We start from the raw sequence: 19,341 nt of genomic DNA on the forward strand, positions 1-19,341 counted from the left end.
GTTACTGTCATATTTGTCATTTTTGTTGAAAAATGTTTTGAACTTGTAATGCATCTTTGAAAACAAGTTACGAATACAACACAGCTTTGGTGACACCCCTGTCTCAAAAACGAATGGTTTTTACCGCTTGGAAGTTTTTGAAATTAAGCTTCTCCGTGCCGTTCTGCTCGTAAAGCAATTACCAACTTTACCCACTTCGTGTAAAAATAAAAAACTACTATTGGGTAAACTAGTATATCCACTTCAATATAAAGTTGAATCTCCACTTCTCCTAAAATGTATGTAATAAGACAATTATTATTTTTAGTTCACGGTTATTGTCCATAATTGTCAGTAACACAATTATAAGATAATTGTACCAGCCTTAGGTGTTGTGTTCAACATGGGCATTTGCGTACCTCTTTGGATGGCTTCCGCAGGACGTCCCCCACGCCACCTCCACTCCTCAGGCCGTGACTCAAGACAGTGACAATACACATGAGCAGAGAGTCACATGACCGCTCCTTGTCCTCGATCACTACCGCCGACGGCTGGGTGGCTATGGCAGCTACAGAGGGGACATCAGGGACATGTATTGCACATAGTATATCCACAACAGATCCACAAACCCTTTTAATCCACATCCTCTAACTCAAATCCGCATTTCTCATATACAAGACCTCATAGCAAATTCTGTCTTGAGGAGAAAACAATAACTAGTCAATTAGGAAAATGTTGTGCAAACAAAACATCTCACTCAAAAGAAACTTCCACTGCCTGCCTCATCCCAGCACGGGAACCACTGACAATAACGATGTGACCCTTTCAAACTGTTCTCACAAAACAACAAGTCACCAGACAAGCATCATTAATTTGGGTGGTGGTGATGGTGGTGGTGGCCTCCATGAGGTTTGAACCCAGACTCCCCAGAGCCTGACAAGGTTCATACAAGGTTGTCTGAGCACATTAAGGCAGCATGTAGGTCGTCTTTGATTTGGGAGATTTTTCTAAAGAACTCTTACAGGGTCCGTTAGAATGCCTGGATCCCAACAAGCTGCCCCCTGCGCCCTCTCAGAGCGAACCCGTCAACCTACCCTGTGCCTGATGGCAATTAACCCCTGACCTCTTCTCCCCTTCCTCTGGATCCTGGTCCTCCAGCAGCAGACACACACGGCATGGCCTAAGTCCCCGTGTGCTTCCCCTAGCCCAGGGTTAGGTGTCTTGCTCAAGGGCACAGACAGATTCTTCACCTAGTAGGCTCAGGGATTTGAAACAGCAACCTTTTGGATACTGGCCCAGCTCTCCTAGCCGCTAGGCTACCTGCCATTTATCTATATGCCAACTGTGCACAACAAAGCCTAATTTATCATAACCATTACAGATAACAAATCCTAATTGCAAAATGTCCTCACATATATTGACAACGAAAAAAAGGTGCAATTTAAGATACATTTATTGAAACCGTAATATCAACTGTTTATATTACACCGTGGAACATAATCTTCAAAAAGGCAGTAACCTCAGCCGTGCCGCTTGCTTGTAGAAGCCTTATGTTAGGAATCAAAAGGACTACGTAAAAGGTAGGTTAAGTAAGGGATCACAGCGGCGCTTTGCAGTGGCAAAAGAAGTGATGCGAGATTTATGCTGCTTGGCCCCCTTCTTTGAAGGTTTCTTTGTGCATATGAAATCTCATGGAGCTAGCTGTGCTGTGATAGGAGAGCTTGATATTGCATAGTTTGCATTGCACATGGGTCAACTTTCATCAGTTTGATCAAAATACTTCGAAACCTCACACTATTTGGCAGCCATGCTGATACTGCCCGCTTCTTGCTATGAGCTTGAAACAGCCCCCCCCACAGCCAATCAGAAGAATTTGCCATCAAATATTTGCCATTTGTATTTGTCCATTTTAAATATTTAAAAATCTTAAATAAAGAAGTTGTAATGTGATAGTTAACCCCGCTCTATCTCAATGTGACACATTTAACTTTGACAAGAGTTATGAAATAAATTTGACAAATAGTTCTACAGTATTTGAAAAGAAAAAAAGATTTCTGGTTAAAGATGGTGTTTTGATGGCATTCGAGTACTTGAGTACTCATGCCCCTCCCTAAACCAGGCCTAATCCCATAACTGCCCGGCCGCACACATTTACGGCTCAGTGGAACTATGGGAAGCTTCTCCTCTGGAGGAGGGTAGACTTAGGCGTCTGTGAGGACGCAGAAGCCCGCGCACACACATTTCCCTTTCTCTTGAGCACATACCATCCACAACAGCTTCCGCGGAGCAGTTCTCCCCACTGTCCTTCCGACACACTTCTGCCGATAGGAACTCTCCCACCATACTGGCTCCACTCCCTGCCAAACAGGAAAACATAGGGTCAGGAGAAACTTTTGTGCCCTTTTTGGCTCAGTATTGTCTATTGCAAACGAGGGACCATATTAGGCCTTACAGACTTAATTTACAGCAGGAAACCTGATGCAAGTTTTAAATGTGACAATCAGGGTGGGGAGGATAGATTGAGGAAGCCATTCTGTTTGGGAACTTTAAGTTACATAGGGAGCGCCTGCTCTTTGACCTTACCAAGTGTTTTATTAGGTATCCTGTCAATGTTAAGGAGAAAGTCATCCTGGAAGAAGATGTAGCCCACGATGGAGAAGAGGTAGACCAGGATGAGAGCCAGCACCGCTGTCAGCAGGATTGAGCGGCCATTACGGGTTACACTCTTGATCACATTCAGCAGCGTCTCCTCCCTGTACACCAGGTCAAAGAGCTGCAGGAGAGACAAGAGAAAAACACAGCTTAGTGGGAAGCAGGGGGGCTGAGTGATTGAGTGAGTGAGTGAGTCCAGTTCTTACAAGTAGACTGTAGAAGAAGACATGGACGAAAACGCCCAGACTACAGATGATCAGGTAAAGGAGGTGGTAGAGGAACTCTACATCCATGATCATGGCCTTGTAGCCCCGCGTGAACGTCCCTCTGTTCCCCACGAAACTCATCAAGAAGATCATCTTATTGCCCACCTGAGGAACAGTGAAAAACATGGAGGGATTGAGCAACAACTTTGCCAGGTTAATTTAAATGGTAAATACTGGTATGCAAAAAAAAGTAGAGATATTCAGAAACAACCAGGCATAGCAGACAAACACATCCAACTTAGAGAGACTGGCATAGATACAGGTCAACAAGAGGTGGACTTGAACACAGTAAAGTTGACATCAGTGACTTAAAAATATGTTGTGTAAAAGCATGAGTCATGCATCTATCCAACAGGTATTTATTCATCAGAAGACATGTCATTTAGTGTTTAGTTGGCCTGGTTGACAAGAGTGCCACAGAGCTCTGTGGAATCCCACAGTGACGCACTACACACCTCACCTCACATACGGGTGAGGTGAGGACACTGGACAGGGTGTTTGAGGGCACAGAGGCTACTGTAACCTAACGTGGCAGGCGTAAAAGCAAGGACCCAGTGACCAGAAACCCATCCAGTCACAGAGGTACACACACTTGCAGACACACTTACGTTGAAGGCCCCTAGGAGGAAGAGGGTTGGCTCCAGGCCCACAGAGAAGATGAGGCGGAGGATGGTTGAGGCGATGAGGACCCGGACGCCGTGGGGCTGGGGCAGGATGATGACGATGGCCAGGGACACCAGCATGGCGACCCACAGCAGAGCTGACAGGTGACCATCCAGGGTACCTGGAGAGAGGAGGTGGGAGAGGATAGAGGCAAGAGTAGGGTTAAAAAGGAGGGAGGGATGGGACGTGGATAGTGTTGTCCATGTAAGATGTCAACTTGGAATATACCTACAGTAACACATAGGTTGACTGTAAATTACATCACTTTTAAAAGTAGATCCAGTTAAAGATCTGTTTACATTGAATGTTGAATCAAAAGAAAAAAGCAGCCAACACTACAAGCACTGGCTCATCCAACTGCTGTAATGATAGTATTAACAGGCAAACAATCTTGGCCTCCAGTGAGGGATATCCCCCTGCAGTAATTTCACCTGTTGGACATGTTCAGACACATTGTTCTCCCCAGGGAGATGAGGCAGAGCTCTAAAACGTTACAATACAACAGTTACATAATACGGAAAGTGTGACATCAGAACGTTTGTGGCTCAGTGAAGCTTTATAATGAGCTTACCTGGCACTAACTTGGTGGCTTAGTCCCAGCTCTGTTCTGTGCAACACAAGGACAAAGTCAGTCGGAGAACTGTATGTATGTATGTATGTATGTATGTATGTATGTATGTATGTATGTATGTATGTATGTATGTATGTATGTATGTATGTATGTATGTATGTATGTATGTATGTATGTATGCGTGTGTGTGTGTGTGTACACATCTGTGCGTGTGTGTGTGTTAAGCTGAAAACGAGGTCAGTCGTCTTCGCCGTATTCACTTCCAGGCCCCAGCCAGAGGCAAGTTTTGAGCTTCCTCCCACTCCCTCCCTGTCCGTGCCCCTCTCTTCTCCTCTCCGTGGAGAGATCACATGACAGGTGCTCGTTACATAACTGGGTCCGCTAAAAATACCCCTGGCTCCTGAGAAATTCATGAGGGATGGTCTGGGAGGGATCCCAGGCCTGCCGGCTGACAGCACGCCAGGGAGCTAGACTCCGCCGCCACGGAGGGAGGAATGGACGTCACAGGCCTCCTCTCCAAACCCCATTCCTTTCTCTCCAAAAAGTCCAAAAGATCCAAAAGTCCAAAAGATCTACCACAGCAAAGCAGGATGAGCGCAGGATGCAGCCACTGCTCAACTCCTCCTCTACACACATTGTCTGATATCTTGAAAGGCCAAACAGGCAGGTCTGTGGGAACAGACTTCAAAGCAGATTCTCAGAGTGGACACGTGGTCAAAAGACAAGAGAGGAGTTTCATCTGTTAACATGGCTAAGTTAGGCCAAAGTACTCTCCCTCCCAACAGGCAGCTGCTATGCCAGCCATGCCGCACTGACCCACCTCCGGAAGAGTGGAGAGGCACGAAGCATAGAGCTCAACCAGGTCCTCTCCAGACAAACACTTCCCTGGGAAGTCTTGGGCAGACTGGGACAAGCAGCGCACTATGGAATGACTGCTAGGCTTTTTCTGACTTGTTTTATAGGAGAGTGCATCAGCTGAGCTCTGGGCAAGGTTCACTACTGTAAATGCACAGGACCTTTAGAGAAACCAGCTTTGTTTAAAGTCTACCAGGCCACTGAAGTGAACTTCTCTTTTACAAGGAGCTGGTTTGAACATTAACAAGGAGCAGCATCAGAGCTGGCATACATCCGGAGAGACATTATTATGGACCAATTAATTGTATATGCGTTTAAGATTTACTACTGAGAAATAATGATTCGATAGCCAAGCTTTTATGCACATGATGGCTGGCTACATCATTAATTTACTTTTTTTTAACTAGGCAAGTCAGTTAAGAACAAATTCTTATTTAAAATGATGGCCTACCCCGGCCAGACCCTAACCTGGACGACGCTGGGCCAATTGTGCGCCACCCTATGGGACTCCCAATCACGGCCAGTTGTGATACAGCCTGGATTTGAACCAGGGTCTGTAGTGATCCCTCTAGCACTGAAATGCAGTGCCTTAGACCGCTGCGCCACTCGGGAGCCCACAAAAGTTATGTTAAGCCGACATCATTTCCCCCCTCGCTGATGTCCTGAGCTGAACCCTACAGTCTGATGCTAATCTTTTTGAAGACACTGGAAACCACATGAATGTATTCTAGCTCTAAGCTAAAAGCGTTTTCGCTTCTCTCTCTCTCTCTCTCTCTCTCTCTGAGGAAGTTCAAAACAAAAGGGACTGCGCCGCTTGACCCCAGACAGAACAATGTAAAGTTTATGCGAGTCACAATGTGGGTCTTCTCTCGGCAACTCTGCTCTGGAACAATAAAGGCCTTAATGACTGGGGCTGTGCTTTACACACCACCACAGACTAACACTGCGGTCAGGCATGAAGAGGGAGAGATGGAGAGAGAGAGAGAGAGCTGGAGAGAAAAGGCAGTTATGTGAAAATGTCTCTAAAATGACGAAATAAATCCTGTTTATTCAATCCTTGACATTGCACAGGGGCAACAGTTTTCCCCTGCACACTGGCATACAGTGAAGGTAAAAGATAGGATTTAAAAGCTTGAAATCAATTCTAAGCCCCACCTGGGCCAACCACTAGAGCAGCTCAATTATGCCATGTTCAACACCTAAGCCTAATGAGTGGCTATGCTCTTGCCTGACCATATGTTCCTAAGGAAATGTCAAATTTCAGTCTGGGGCACAGTGAAATGCACTGATCCTATAAGATGGTAAGATCTCAATTGCATACTTCACATGTCCTTTCTCCTCGTCTCCTTCTCAAAACCCATTGGAGAAGGTCAGAAGGCTTTCTCATCCAAGGGGTTTTGAGAAGGAGACACAAAGAGAGAGGATGCGAGGAGTATGCAATTGAGATCTTCTCAATGAGTATTACTTGTATTGTGTATTCATCGTTTTCTTTATCTTTATTTCCACAGATACAATGATGTTCAAGATCGGTATATACGACCTGTACTGTATATAAGACCTGTATAAAAGATCTGTATATAAGATATGTACTGTATATACGACCTGTATATAAGACCTGTACTGTATATAAGACCTGTATATAACTGAATTCTTGTGTTTTTCTTTTTCCTTCTGTCACATTTCATGTTTGATTTCTTATTTATACAACGGGTTGTATAACCCTGAATGCTGATTGGTTAAAAGCGCATTCCAGACGGTGTCTATTCCACAAGTAACCACCGGCTAAATCTATGACATTAAAATGCCTATTTACTCTGTTCCATCTGACTGGACAATCAACGTTCTCATCAGCCCAGCCAGGAAATGTATAAACTTGATCTCCACTATAAAAAGCATCTAGACATTATCTCACATTTCTTTTAGACTAACATTTAGTTTTTAACAGCAGAGATTTATTAAACCTTACTGTCTGTCTCTCCGACATTTGCAACATTGTTTCAATATTCAAATTCGATGAATGAACGTGTAGGGGTCGGGACGAGAGATAGAGGTAGGCAGCCTTTCTCAGCCAGTCGAAATCATTAATCAGCATAATTTTATGGATATACACAAAGAAATGTCAATTGAAAAAAGGTAAAACAAAATGAAGTGTAGCTAGTTTGCAGAGTTTCCAGCTTCAGTTTGAAGTGATTGTGTTAGCTGTGTTGTTGGATAGCTCCACTGAACAACAGTGTCCTAATGAGAGAGCACATTTTCTATGCCAGGTGAAATCGTGCCTCATTAGCGCATTGTTATGGATGTATCCAAATAAATGTCACTAGAAAACAGCCAAATGCAGCTACTGTTGTTGTTCTTTCTACACTGTTTGACGTGACTGTAAGTTAGCCGTAGTTGGCTAGCTAGCAGGCAAGGGATAAAAATGTTGCCAGCCAGTATAGAAATGGAACATTTAGAACGAACGACTTGGTCAAGTCCATAGATACAGAACAAAAAGACTTATCAACTGGGTCGCGTCTCTAGTAACCGAACCAATAGCACAAACGACCAGCCGGCTTGGGTAGCAACCCTAGATTTGTTTTGGGACTATATCTTGTGGAAGGATGAAATAGTATGAATAAATTAATTTAAATAATTTTTTTATGAAAATATGTCAATAATTATTTGAATATGTTGGGCCGGTTTGCAGGCCCTCGACCATGTCTCGGTCATTATCCTACCCTCAAAACACTGGCTTCTCGGGCATTATCGCTTAACTATATTACTACATTTATTGCACATTATTGGGAAGGAGCTCGCAAGTTAAGCATTTTACTGTTCTGTTTTACACCTGCTGTATTCTGTGCATGTGACAATAAAACTTGAAACTTGAGAGACAGATACATGGCAATGGATCCTGACTGAAGACTCGTCAGCATCAGAGTGAAGACAGGAGTCTGGTGACAAGTTAATTAAGTTAATGAATGTGTGCGTGTGTGCGTGTGTGTGTGCGTTTAGCTCAAACCCCATATCAATAATCAGGTCAGGGCCTGATTCAGAGGACCTGACATTAATAAGTGATGCCAGTGACACCTAAACCACAGGCAGGAGACAGGAATCCAGCCTTGCATCACAGATCAGAGGTAAAGGTTACCTTCATAAATGTATGAAAGGAATTGTTTTAAATATCCAAATAATTATCTCAAAGACATTGTGTGGAATAGGTAGCCACATAACCTTGATGCACTCATAATATAGCTTTACAAACACGCTTGCTTCAAACTGTTAGCTAAGTCATCCTGAGCATGACTAAATAAGCATAAATTACTGTTGAAATGTACAGTATGGCAAAGTGAAATCACAATATTTTCAGAGAACAGTTTGAAAACAGTGGTGACCCAGTATATGCTCCATTCACCTTCCCAAACAACTTGAGATTGTGTGTAATGTGTGTTGTAATGTAGTTCCCTTGCTTTAATGGTCTGTGCTAGTCATTTCCTTCAATATCCTGTTTGGTAACAGTCACACTTGTAGAATTAAACAGAGAACACATACAGAGATCAGTCATCGTTTGGCACAGATACCCTGCAGACAATTTAGCTGAGGGAGAGATAAGGTAGGGGAGAAGGAGGAGAGAACTCACTGACCTCCGCGGATTCCTTCCAGAGGGTAGAAGAAGGCCACTAGCAGGTTCATGAGCACGGCCAGGTTGAAGGAGATGCTGCTCCAGAAGGACATGTTACGAGAGCACCAGTATAGAATGGGCTGGGCTGGAGAAGGGACGAAGAGGGCCAACACACACGGTCAATACATAGTCATTAGGACCACCTCTACACCAGAAAACATTGCAGTGCATTCTCTACTACAACTACACCACCATCACAATACTGCTGCACTCGCCAAACTTAGACAAGATTCACAGAACACATCACAGGAGATGCACATACACATACAGTATCTATAGCGCGTAAACACATTTGACAGAGCATTCATAGGAGGATTGTCCACTTACGCACATTGAGATCATTCTGTATAATGAAAAGCACTTTATAAATGTAATAAATTATTCATATTATTATGCACAATGCAGAGGTTCTTAAAGGGATACTTCAGGAGTCAGATGAACTCATGTATACTATTTTTATGTCCCTGTATGCAGTTTTAAGGAAGTTGCTAACTAGCGCTAACACAACCGCTAACTAAATGTTAGTGCAATGACTGGAAGTCTATAATATCTATTAGTAGATACCCATAGAACTTCCAGTCATTGCGCTAACACTAGTTAGCATTTGCTCACAAAACTACCTCCAACTTCCTTCATACTGGGCACAGAGACAAACATTTTATCTACAAGTTTATCTGACTCTGGGGAAAATCCTGAAGTATCCCTTCAAAAATCACAATTGCATCTAGAGCTAAATCTCAAATATAAGACATACCACTAGGGGTTAGAATTGTGTCTAGTATGACATTTTTGAAAGAGGGGGGGCAATTTTGTATTTGGTTACAGTTGTAGGAAGGTTACTGTTAGCTGGTACCCAAACATCATGGGTGATCGGGTGATTCACTTATCAGTTTTTCTCGCAGCAAATAATATACCCCAGTGGCACGTCTTCACTTCACTGAAGTATTTGCCTTTTTTGTGTCAGCTGAAGCATTCAAACCAGTGGGGCAGCATTTCTCAAACTCAGTCCTGGGGACACCAAGGGGTGCACATTTAGTTTTTTGCCCTTGCACTAGAGAGTTGATTCAAATAATCAAAGCGTGATGATGATAGTACTACATACAATGGTTACATAAGCTAATAGACACCAGAGCAGTGTTTCCATTTTAATGTCTTTAGCCTGCTAGCCGCGGACCGCTAGCTGTCTAGAGCATATCGGCTGTTAGCTGAATAGGTCCATCGGACAATTTCTTGGGCCACTATACCTATTGTGCCAATTGGACTGGTCCCCTTTACAACACGGAACCCTACTAATCCATCACGACTGGTCTACCGACGTAAACGCACGAGGAGGCTCCGCACGAGGAGGCTATAAACAGACTTCCCCCGTCGCGACGTCCCTCTGAGGCCCTTCTGCTAGCTTGCTAGCCCTGGCCTGTTAGCTGTCTGAATCGCCGTGTCTCCAACCAGCCTCACTACTCACTGGACCCTTACGATCACTCGGCTATGCATGCCTCTCCTTAATGTCAATATGCCTTGTCCATTGCTATTCTGGTTAGTGATTATTGTCTTATTTCACTGTAGAGCCTCTAGCCCTGCTCAATATACCCTGGCAAACCTTTTAGTTCCACCTCCCACACATGCGATGACATCACCTGGTTTAAAGGATGTTTCTAGAGACAATATCTCTCTCATCATCACCCAATGCCTAGGCCTACCTCCACTGTATTCACATCCTACCATACCTTTGTCTGTACATTACGCCTTGAATCTATTCTATCGCACCCAGAACCCTGCTCCTTTTACTCTCTGTTCTGGACGTACTAGACGACCAGTTCATATAGCTTTTAGCCGTACCCTTATCCTACTCCTCTGTTCCTATGGTGATGTAGAGGATAATCCAGGCCCTGCAGTGCCTAGCTCCACTCCTATTCCCCAGGTGCTCTCATTTGTTGACTTCTGTAACTGTAAAAGCCTTGGTTTCATGCATGTTAACATTAGAAGCCTCCTCCCTAAGTTTGTTTTATTCACTGCTATAGCACACTCTGCCAACCCGGATGTCCTAGCCGTGTCTGAATCCTGGCTTAGGAAAACCACCAAAACCCCTGAAATTTCCATCCCTAACTATAACATTTTCCGACAAGATAGAACTGTCAAAGGGGGCGGTGTTGCAATCCACTGCAGAGATAGCCTGTGGAGTTCTGTCTTACTATCCAGGTCTGTACCGAAACAATTCGAGCTTCTACTTTTAAAAATCCACCTTTCCAGAAACAAGTCTCTCACTGTTGCTGCTTGCTATAGACCACCCTCTGCCCCCAGCTGTGCTCTGGACACCATATGTGAATGGATTGCACCCCATCTATCTTCAGAGCTTGTGCTGCTAGGTGACCTAAACTTGGACATGCTTAACACCCCGGCCATCCTACAATCTAAGCTTGATGCCCTCAATCTCACACAAATTATCAATGAACCTACCAGGTACAACCCCAAAGCCGTAAACACGGGCACCCTCATAGATATCATCCTAACCAACTTGCCATCCAAATACACCTCTGCTGTTTTCAACCAAGATCTCAGCGATCACTGCCTCATTGCCTGCATCCGTAATGGGTCTGCGGTCAAACGACCATCCCTCATCACTGTCAAACGCTCTCTAAAACACTTCAGCGAGCAGGCCTTTCTAATGAACCTGGCCCGGGTATCCAGGAAGGATATTGACCTCATCCTATCAGTTGAGGATGCCTGGTTATCCTTCCTCACCATCTTAAATAAGCATGCCCCATTCAAAAAAATTTGAACCAGGAATAGATATATCCCTTGGTTCTCTCCAGACCTGACTGACCTTGACCAGCACAAAAACATCCTGTGGCGTTCTGCATTAGCATCGAATAGCCCCCTTGATATGCAACTTTTCAGGGTAGTTAGGAACCAAAATACACAGGGAGTTAGGAAAGCTAAGGCTAGCTTTTTCAAGCAGAAATTTGCATCCTGTAGCACAAACTCAAAAAAGTTCTGGGACATTGTAAAGTCCATGGAGAATAAGAGCACCTACTCCCAGCTGCCCACTGCACTGAGGCTAGGAAACACTGTCACCACCGATAAATCCACTATAATTGAGAATTTCAATAAGCATTTTTCTAAGGCTGGCCATGCTTTCCACCTGGCTACCCCTACCCCGGTCAACAGCCCTGCACCCCCCACAGCAACTCGCCCAAGCCATTTCTCCTTCACCCAAAACCAGATAGCTGATGTTCTGAAAGAAAGAGTTGCAAAATCTGGACCCTACAAATCCGCTGGGCTAGACAATCTGGACCCTCTCTAAAATTATCTGCCGAAATTGTTGCAACCCCTATTACTAGCCTGTTCAATCTATCTTTCGTATCGTCTGAGATTCCCAAAGATTGGAAAGCAGCCGTGGTCATCCCCTTCTTCAAAGGGGGAGACACTCTAGACCCAAACTGCTACAGACCTAAATCTATCCTACCCTGCCTTTCTAAGGTCTTCGAAAGCCAAGTTAACAAACAGATTACCGACCATTTCGAATCCCACTGTACCTTCTCTGCTATGCAATCTGGTTGCAGAGCTGGTCATGAGTGCACCTCAGCCACGCTCAAGGTCCTAAACGATATCATAACCGCCATCGATAAGAGACAATACTGTGCAGCCGTATTCATCGACCTGGCCAAGGCTTTCGACTCTGTCAATCACCACATTCTTATCGGCAGACTCAACAGCCTTGGTTTCTCAAATGATTGCTTCACCTGGTTCAACAACTACTTCTCTGATAGAGTTCAGTGTGTCAAATCGGAGGGCCTGTTGTCCGGACCTCTGGCAGTCTCTATGGGGGTGCCACAGGGTTCAATTCTCGGGCCAACTCTCTTCTCTGTATACATCAATGATGTCGCTCTTGCTGCTGGTGATTCTCTGATCCACCTCTACGCAGACGACACCATTCTGTATACTCCTGGCCCTTCTTTGGACACTGTGTTAACTAACCTCCAGACGAGCTTCAATGCCATACAACTCTCCTTCCGAGGCCTCCAACTGCTCTTAAATGCAAGTAAAACTTAAATACATGCTCTTCAACCGATCGCTGCTCGCACCTGCCCGCCCGTCCAGCATCACTACTCTGGACGGTTCTGACTTAGAATATATGGACAACTACAAATACCTAGGTGTCTGGTTAGACTGTAAACTCTCCTTCCAGACTCACATTAAGCATCTCCAATCCAAAATTAAATCTAGAATCGGCTTCCTATTTCGCAACAAAGCATCCTTCACTCATGCTGTCAAACATACCCTCGTAAAACTGAGCATCCTACCAATCCTCGACTTTGGCGATGTCATTTACAAAATAGCCTCCAACACTCTACTCAACAAATTGGATGCAGTCAATCACAGTGCCATCCGCTTTGTCACCAAAGCCCCATATACCACCCACCACTGCGATCTGTATGCTCCCGTTGGCTGGCCCTCGCTTCATACTCGTCGCCAAACCCACTGGCTCCTGGTCATCTACAAGTCTCTGCTAGGTAATGCCCTGCCTTATCTCAGCTCACTGGTCACCATAGCAGCACCCACCCGTAGTACGCGCTCTAGCAGGTATATCTCACTGGGCACCCCCAAAGCCAATTCCTCCTTTGGCCACCTTTACTTCCAATTCTCTGCTGCCAATGACTGGAACGAACTGCAAAAATCACTGAAGCTGGAGACACTTATCTCCCTCACTAGCTTTAAGCACCAGCTGTCAAAGCAGCTCACAGATCACTGCACCTGTAGCCCATCTGTAAATAGCCCATCCAACTACCTCATCCCCATACTGTATTTATTTATTTATCTTGCTCCTTTGCACCCCAGTATCTCTACTTGCACATTCATCTTCTGCACATCTACCATTCCAGTTTTAATTGCTATATTGTAATTACTTCGCCACCATGGCCTATTTATTGCCTTACCTCCCTTATCTTACCTTATTTGTACACACTGTATATACACTTTTTCTACTGTATTATTGACTGTATGTTTGTTTATTGCACGTGTAACTCTGTGTTGTTTCATGTGTCGAACTGCTTTGCTTTAACTTGGCCAGGTCGCAGTTGTAAATGAGAACTTGTTCTCAACTAGCCTACCTGGTTAAATAAAGGTGAAATAAAATAAAAATGTATCCAAACTGAGGGTTAATTCTACATTAAACTAGAATTACGTCCAGGCTAAGGTTCACAATCGGTTTATTTTTAAATAGGTAAGGGTAGGGTCAGATAGGCAATTTGCAAGGTTAAAATACACACTAAACAGCAAAGAAAAAACATAATTCAAATAATGGAAAGGGGGTTAAGCCAATTAGCAGGCTTATTTAGTGTACACAAATCCTATGGGGTGATTTTGGAGTGTGTTCAGTACTTGATGACCGCCAATCCCTTCCCCGGCCAACATAAGCAACGCTCGCCTCGCCTTCTGCCCACATGGTCCTTGATCAGAGGGTCGGAAGGTTGCGCGGCCACTGCTATTTTGGAGGCAGCTTCTTCATTTGAAAAGAGGAACTGAGGGTGGGGACTTTTATAAACAGTACATGGCTCACAGAGTGACAGACAGGCAGGCAGAAACACGCTCCCATTGAGGAAACAAAGAGTGCAGTCATACAGCGATCACAGCCTGAGAGGGGGGGGGGGTGGAAGAATCAGGAACTGTGTGTCAATAGGGAGATGCCCTACTGAATGTGTTACATGGGGGATGTTTTGTGGGTGGACTTGGGATGAGGGCATCAACAATCACACCATGAGTTATTGTAGGACTGTTTTTTTTCTTCATTTTTTTAACCTCCCATGAGGCTTAGGGTGTTATACTGTTTGCAAACAGATTCTGAGAACGCTAATCTTATTCTTTAAGTGTCTAACTCTCTACCTTCACAAAAAAGTATTTCTTCTCCCAATCTATTGAATCACTCTCTCCCCCAGTCCCTCTCATAGTAGGCCTAATCTGGTCCTGTCCTCCACCACACTCTCCAGCAGTTCTATAGATGGCTCATGACAGGGGACTACCTGATTGTTCTCAGTCTGTGCTGCCTGAACCCTTGTGGGCCTGGGGTCAGCAGTTGTGTCTGATGGTCTGCTGGATCCTGGACTGACTCTCCCTGGTCGAGACCCACCCAGACTGACCAATCCCATTACACCCTATTCTCAGAGCAGCTCGGCCTCTCGTCTAGCTATCTATTCACGCCCTCTGAGACAGGGCCATGGCATGTACTCAGTGTAGTAAACAGTCCAAATATATCCATCTGATTGTGTGCGTGTGTGTGTGTTTCTGTGACAAGAAAGATTAATTCTCACCTGACATAAACAACAAACCATCATAAGTAACTGTATGTGAATGTACGGGCTGGGAACATAAACAAAAGTGCAGTACAGTACCTGCTTGTGAAAACAGTGGTATGTGTGGGGCGTGAACAGGAGTCAATCAAGCATTTCAGAATTCTTTATGAGACGTGGCAGAAAGTCACACCCACATTCTCAACAATTCTCCCTCTGTCATGTAAACATTTCACTCCAACCTTACACTGTAAATATCTTAGCCAATATCCACTTTATGTTAGGTGCTCCAACTTAACATACAACCTTTATATGCCCTCTCCCCTCCCTCCCTTCCATCCAGGGTTCAGGGTGGGTCTCTGGCCCACGCAGGGAGAACCTGACCCAGCCTGGGGGGTCTCCTGAAGGGCCTGGAGGGGTCAGGGAGGGCTGAGGGCATGTAAAGCAGGTACCTAGTATAGAGAGGTAGGGAGAGGGACGCACAGGGAACCGTGTTTGCGTTACCAGTGGTTGGCTCTTGAGTACCTCGCAGCTTCTTCTGCCAGTTCATCTCGTTGAAGAGGTCCTCGGAGCGCAGGAAGAAGTCGTTGATCTTGCTGCCCTGCTCGTCGCGCTCCGTGGTGTAGTACACCCGCAGCTTGGACTCGTTGGTGAGGAACTCACAGATGTTGGGCACGGGGAAGACTATCTGCTCCATGGTGCGATCCAGCCGCACAATCTGGACACAACCACATGCAGCCAACGCTGCCTGTCACAGACATTCTCTCTCAGGGGGGGACGGGCAACTCTAGGTCCTGGACTAGGTAGGCCCCAAACTGTATGGTTAGATAGTGGCATGTTGGTTCCTATTCTTCCCCTTGGAAAAATGGCTAAGACATTTTTTAGCTATAGTAATGTTATACACCAGAAGAAGAGTAGAGAGTGTGTATAAGTGGCTGTGTGTATAAAAGCACTGTGCAACACACACTAATTTGATAAGCTCTTCCACGTTTGAGGTTTTCTGCATTGTCAAAAGACAGCATTCTTTCCCCTTGCTAAGCACACAGTGGAACAGGTGCAAACATACCAAAGCTGCTAGTCATTTTCATATGCTAACAAAATACTAACAGTATGAAAAGCAGGCCAAGAAAAATAACATGACTGTCACATGAGTAGGGTAATAAAAAGTCTAAACATATTTATGACAAAGTACATGTTGCAATCCACCATAGTGAACACAGGGGTAATAAAACGGAAAATAACATAGTAAAAACACAGTGGACAAAATTGAACTTTTCAGTGCAGGGAGAGGACACCGGCAGGGGCAGAGCCACAATGGCTGACTCTCCTGAATCAGACTAAAATGACTGACCTCAATCTGAGCTGTGTGCTTGGCATAGAACTCCAGGGCTTCATCCCCCTCCCCATAGGTCTTCAACAAGGCCTGCAGCTCCTTGTTGTGGCGGGCCAACTGGAACAACATTGTATGAATGTACCAATGTCGTCAGGTGATGTACCACATTATAGTTGTGAATATTCATTGTACAGACATAAGTCAAAATTGACGATCAGGGTTTTCTAAGTCACCAGCTTCATGTTTTGTGTCTATTTTTCTTCATTTTATCTGGCAGGTGGCATGGAACGTGCTAGGTGTGGGCACAGGTGACTAACACTGATACCAGATCACTGCAGTGTCTGACAGTACATGCCACGGTTTGTCTTTGTGCTCCAAGTACAGGATGTAGACTCTGTTCAGTGTTCACCCACTAGCCTGCAGGGCATCATGCCTTGGGATCAACATTTTCACCTACATACAGTGCTTTCGGGAAGTATTCAGACCCCTTCCCCTTTTCCACACTTTGTTACATTACAGCCTTATTATAAAATGTATTAAATATACTGTGGCCTCCATCATTCTTAAATGGAAGAAGTTTGGAACCACCAAGACTCTTCCTAGAGGGGGCCTCCCGAGTGGCGCAGCGGTCTAAGGCACTGCATTGCAGGGCTTGAGGCGTCACTACAGACCGGGTTCGAACCAAGGCTGTGTCACAGCCGGCCATGATTGGAAGACCCATGAGGTGGCGCACAATTGGTCCAGCGTCGTCCGTGTTAGGGAAGGGTTTGGCTGGCTGGGATTTCCTTGTCCCATCACGACTCTAGCGACTCCTTGTGGCGAGCGCCTGCAAGCTGACTTCGGTCGCCAGCTGGACGGTGTTTCCAATGACACATTGGTGCGGCTGTCTTCCAGGTTAAGCAGGCAGTGTGTCAAGAAGTAGTGCGGCTTGGCAGGATCGTGTTTCGGAGGACGCATGGCTCTTGACCTTCGCCTATGACGAGTTCGTAGGGGAGTTGCAGCGATGAGACAAGACTGTAACTACCAATTGGAAATCACGAAATTGTGAAGAAAAAGGGGTGAAGAAAAAGGGGTAAAAAATTAGAAAACACTCTTCCTAGAGCTGGCCACCCGGCCAAACTGAGCAATTGGGGGAGAAGGGCCTTGGTCAAGGAGGTGACCAAGAACCCGATGGTCACTCTGACTGAGCTCTAGAGTTCCTCTGTTGAGATAGGAGAACCTTCCAGAAGGACAACCATCTTTGCAGCACTCTACCAATCAGGCCTTTATGGTAGATTGACCAGACGGAAGCCACACCTCAGTAAAAGGCATGTGACAGCCTGCTTGGAGTTTGCCAAAATGCACCTAAAGGACTCTCAGACCATGAGAAACAAGATTCCCTGGTCTGATGAAACCAAGTTTGAACTCTTTGGCCTGAATGCCAAGAGTCACATCTGGAGGAAACCTGGCACCATCTCAAAAATGAAGCATGGTGTTGGCAGCATCATGCTGTGGGGATGTTTTTCAGTGGCAGGGACTGGGAGACTAGTCAGGATCGAGGGAAATATGAACAGAGCAACGTACAAAGAGATCCTTGATGAAATCCTGCTCCAGAGTGCTCAGGACCTCAGACTGGGGCGAAGGTTCACCTTCCAACAGGACAACAACCCTAAGCACCCAGGCATAACAGTGCAGGAGTGGCTTTGGGACAAGTCTCTGAATGTCCTTGAGTGGCCCAGCCAGAGCCCAGACTTAAACCCGATTGAACATCTCTGGAGAGACCTGAAAATAGCTGTGCAGCAACACTCCCCATCTTACCTGACAGAGCATGAGAGGCTCTGCAGAGAAGAATGGGAGAAACTCCCCTAATACAGGTGTGCCAAGCTTGTAGCGTCATACCCAAGAAGACTCGAGACTGTAATTGCTGCCAAAGGTGCTTCAACAAAGTACTGAGTAAAGGATCTGAATACTTATGTAAATGTATATTTCAGTTTGAATTTTTTTTATACATTTGCTAAAATTGGCCTGAAAAACAGTTTTTGCTTTGTCATTATGGGATATTTTGTGCAGATTGATGGTAATTAAAAAAAAATATATTTTAGAATAAGACTAACATAACAACATTTGGAAAATGTCAAGGGGTCTGAATACTTTCCGAATGAACTGTAACTGTCGGTGTTGTTCACCCACATAAATACATGAATAGACACAATTGTGCATAGAGCTGTATTGTGCCTCAGGGGGGTTAGGGTGGAAGCAAGGAGGGTAGTGCTCTGATGTAATTGTGCCTATAGGTTGTGTAGCTGTTACAGGGGGGTGGACAGTTGCATGCAGCCACTAAGTACCTGATGAGCCAGGATGTAGATGTTATGGCCCACGTTTCGTGGAGAGGCTGCATGCTCTTCCTCGCCATCTTCATCTTCCTCAGCAGGCTCATTCGGCTCCACCTCCCCCTGCATGTAGGCCTTTTTTATCACCTCCACCTGCACATGAACGTCACAAACCAGACCGTCAGATAACTTCGCCTTAACATTCTCCTCTGTGCCATGCTGTGCTGCATGTGCATCTTGCAACCAATACTGTATATGCCACTCACCAGTTCTTTGGGCCTCATGTTGTATAGTATCCTCTCTGCATTCTCACTGTCGTGGCGACTCTCCATGATGGCCAAGAGGAGCTTGGATGCATTATTCTGGAACAGAAAGAGAGAGGTGCAAGGGAGACAGAACATCAGGAGGATGGATAAAATTCAGGTTGTCATGAGTGCTGAAGGTTAAAAAATGCATTGAAACAAAGATTTAAGCCTACTAGAAAGTGTGTGCCCTCAGGCCGGGAGGGAAGCAAAAGTCATTCCGACTACATAAGAATAGTAATGCCCCCTTTACTGGCTCAAATAGCCGACCAATCAGCCTGTTACCAACCCTTAGTAAACTTTGGAAAAAATGTAGTTTGACCAGATACAATGCTATTTTACAGTAAACAAATTGACAACAGACTTTAAGCACGCTTATAGGGAAGGACATTCAACAAGCACAGCACTTACACAAATGACTGATGATTGGCTGAGAGAAATTGATGATTAAACGATTGTGGGGGAA

At 45.1% G+C, this 19,341-nt stretch overlaps 1 protein-coding gene across 10 annotated transcripts in view; it reads right to left on the bottom strand.

Moving 5' to 3' along the window:
• LOC115150859 (inositol 1,4,5-trisphosphate receptor type 1) overlaps positions 1-19,341 on the bottom strand; it is a 135,928-nt gene that overhangs the window by 20,306 nt on the left and 96,281 nt on the right. For 7 of the 10 annotated variants that reach the window (XM_029694610.1, XM_029694607.1, XM_029694608.1 and 4 more), the window contains 10 exons: positions 18,840-18,935; positions 18,589-18,726; positions 16,283-16,381; positions 15,415-15,649; positions 8,610-8,732; positions 3,506-3,681; positions 2,838-3,002; positions 2,563-2,752; positions 2,244-2,336; positions 399-547 (listed from right to left, as the gene is read on the bottom strand). In XM_029694610.1, the coding sequence (XP_029550470.1) occupies positions 399-547; positions 2,244-2,336; positions 2,563-2,752; positions 2,838-3,002; positions 3,506-3,681; positions 8,610-8,732; positions 15,415-15,649; positions 16,283-16,381; positions 18,589-18,726; positions 18,840-18,935 (1,464 nt within the window). The remainder of the gene's footprint in view (positions 1-398; positions 548-2,243; positions 2,337-2,562; positions 2,753-2,837; positions 3,003-3,505; positions 3,682-8,609; positions 8,733-15,414; positions 15,650-16,282; positions 16,382-18,588; positions 18,727-18,839; positions 18,936-19,341) is intronic. The other 3 variants (XM_029694615.1, XM_029694612.1, XM_029694609.1) reach the window with 2 other exon arrangements.

The sequence above is a fragment of the Salmo trutta genome, chromosome 16 (assembly GCF_901001165.1).
Source record: "Salmo trutta chromosome 16, fSalTru1.1, whole genome shotgun sequence".
In the NCBI taxonomy this organism is placed as follows: domain Eukaryota; kingdom Metazoa; phylum Chordata; class Actinopteri; order Salmoniformes; family Salmonidae; genus Salmo; species Salmo trutta.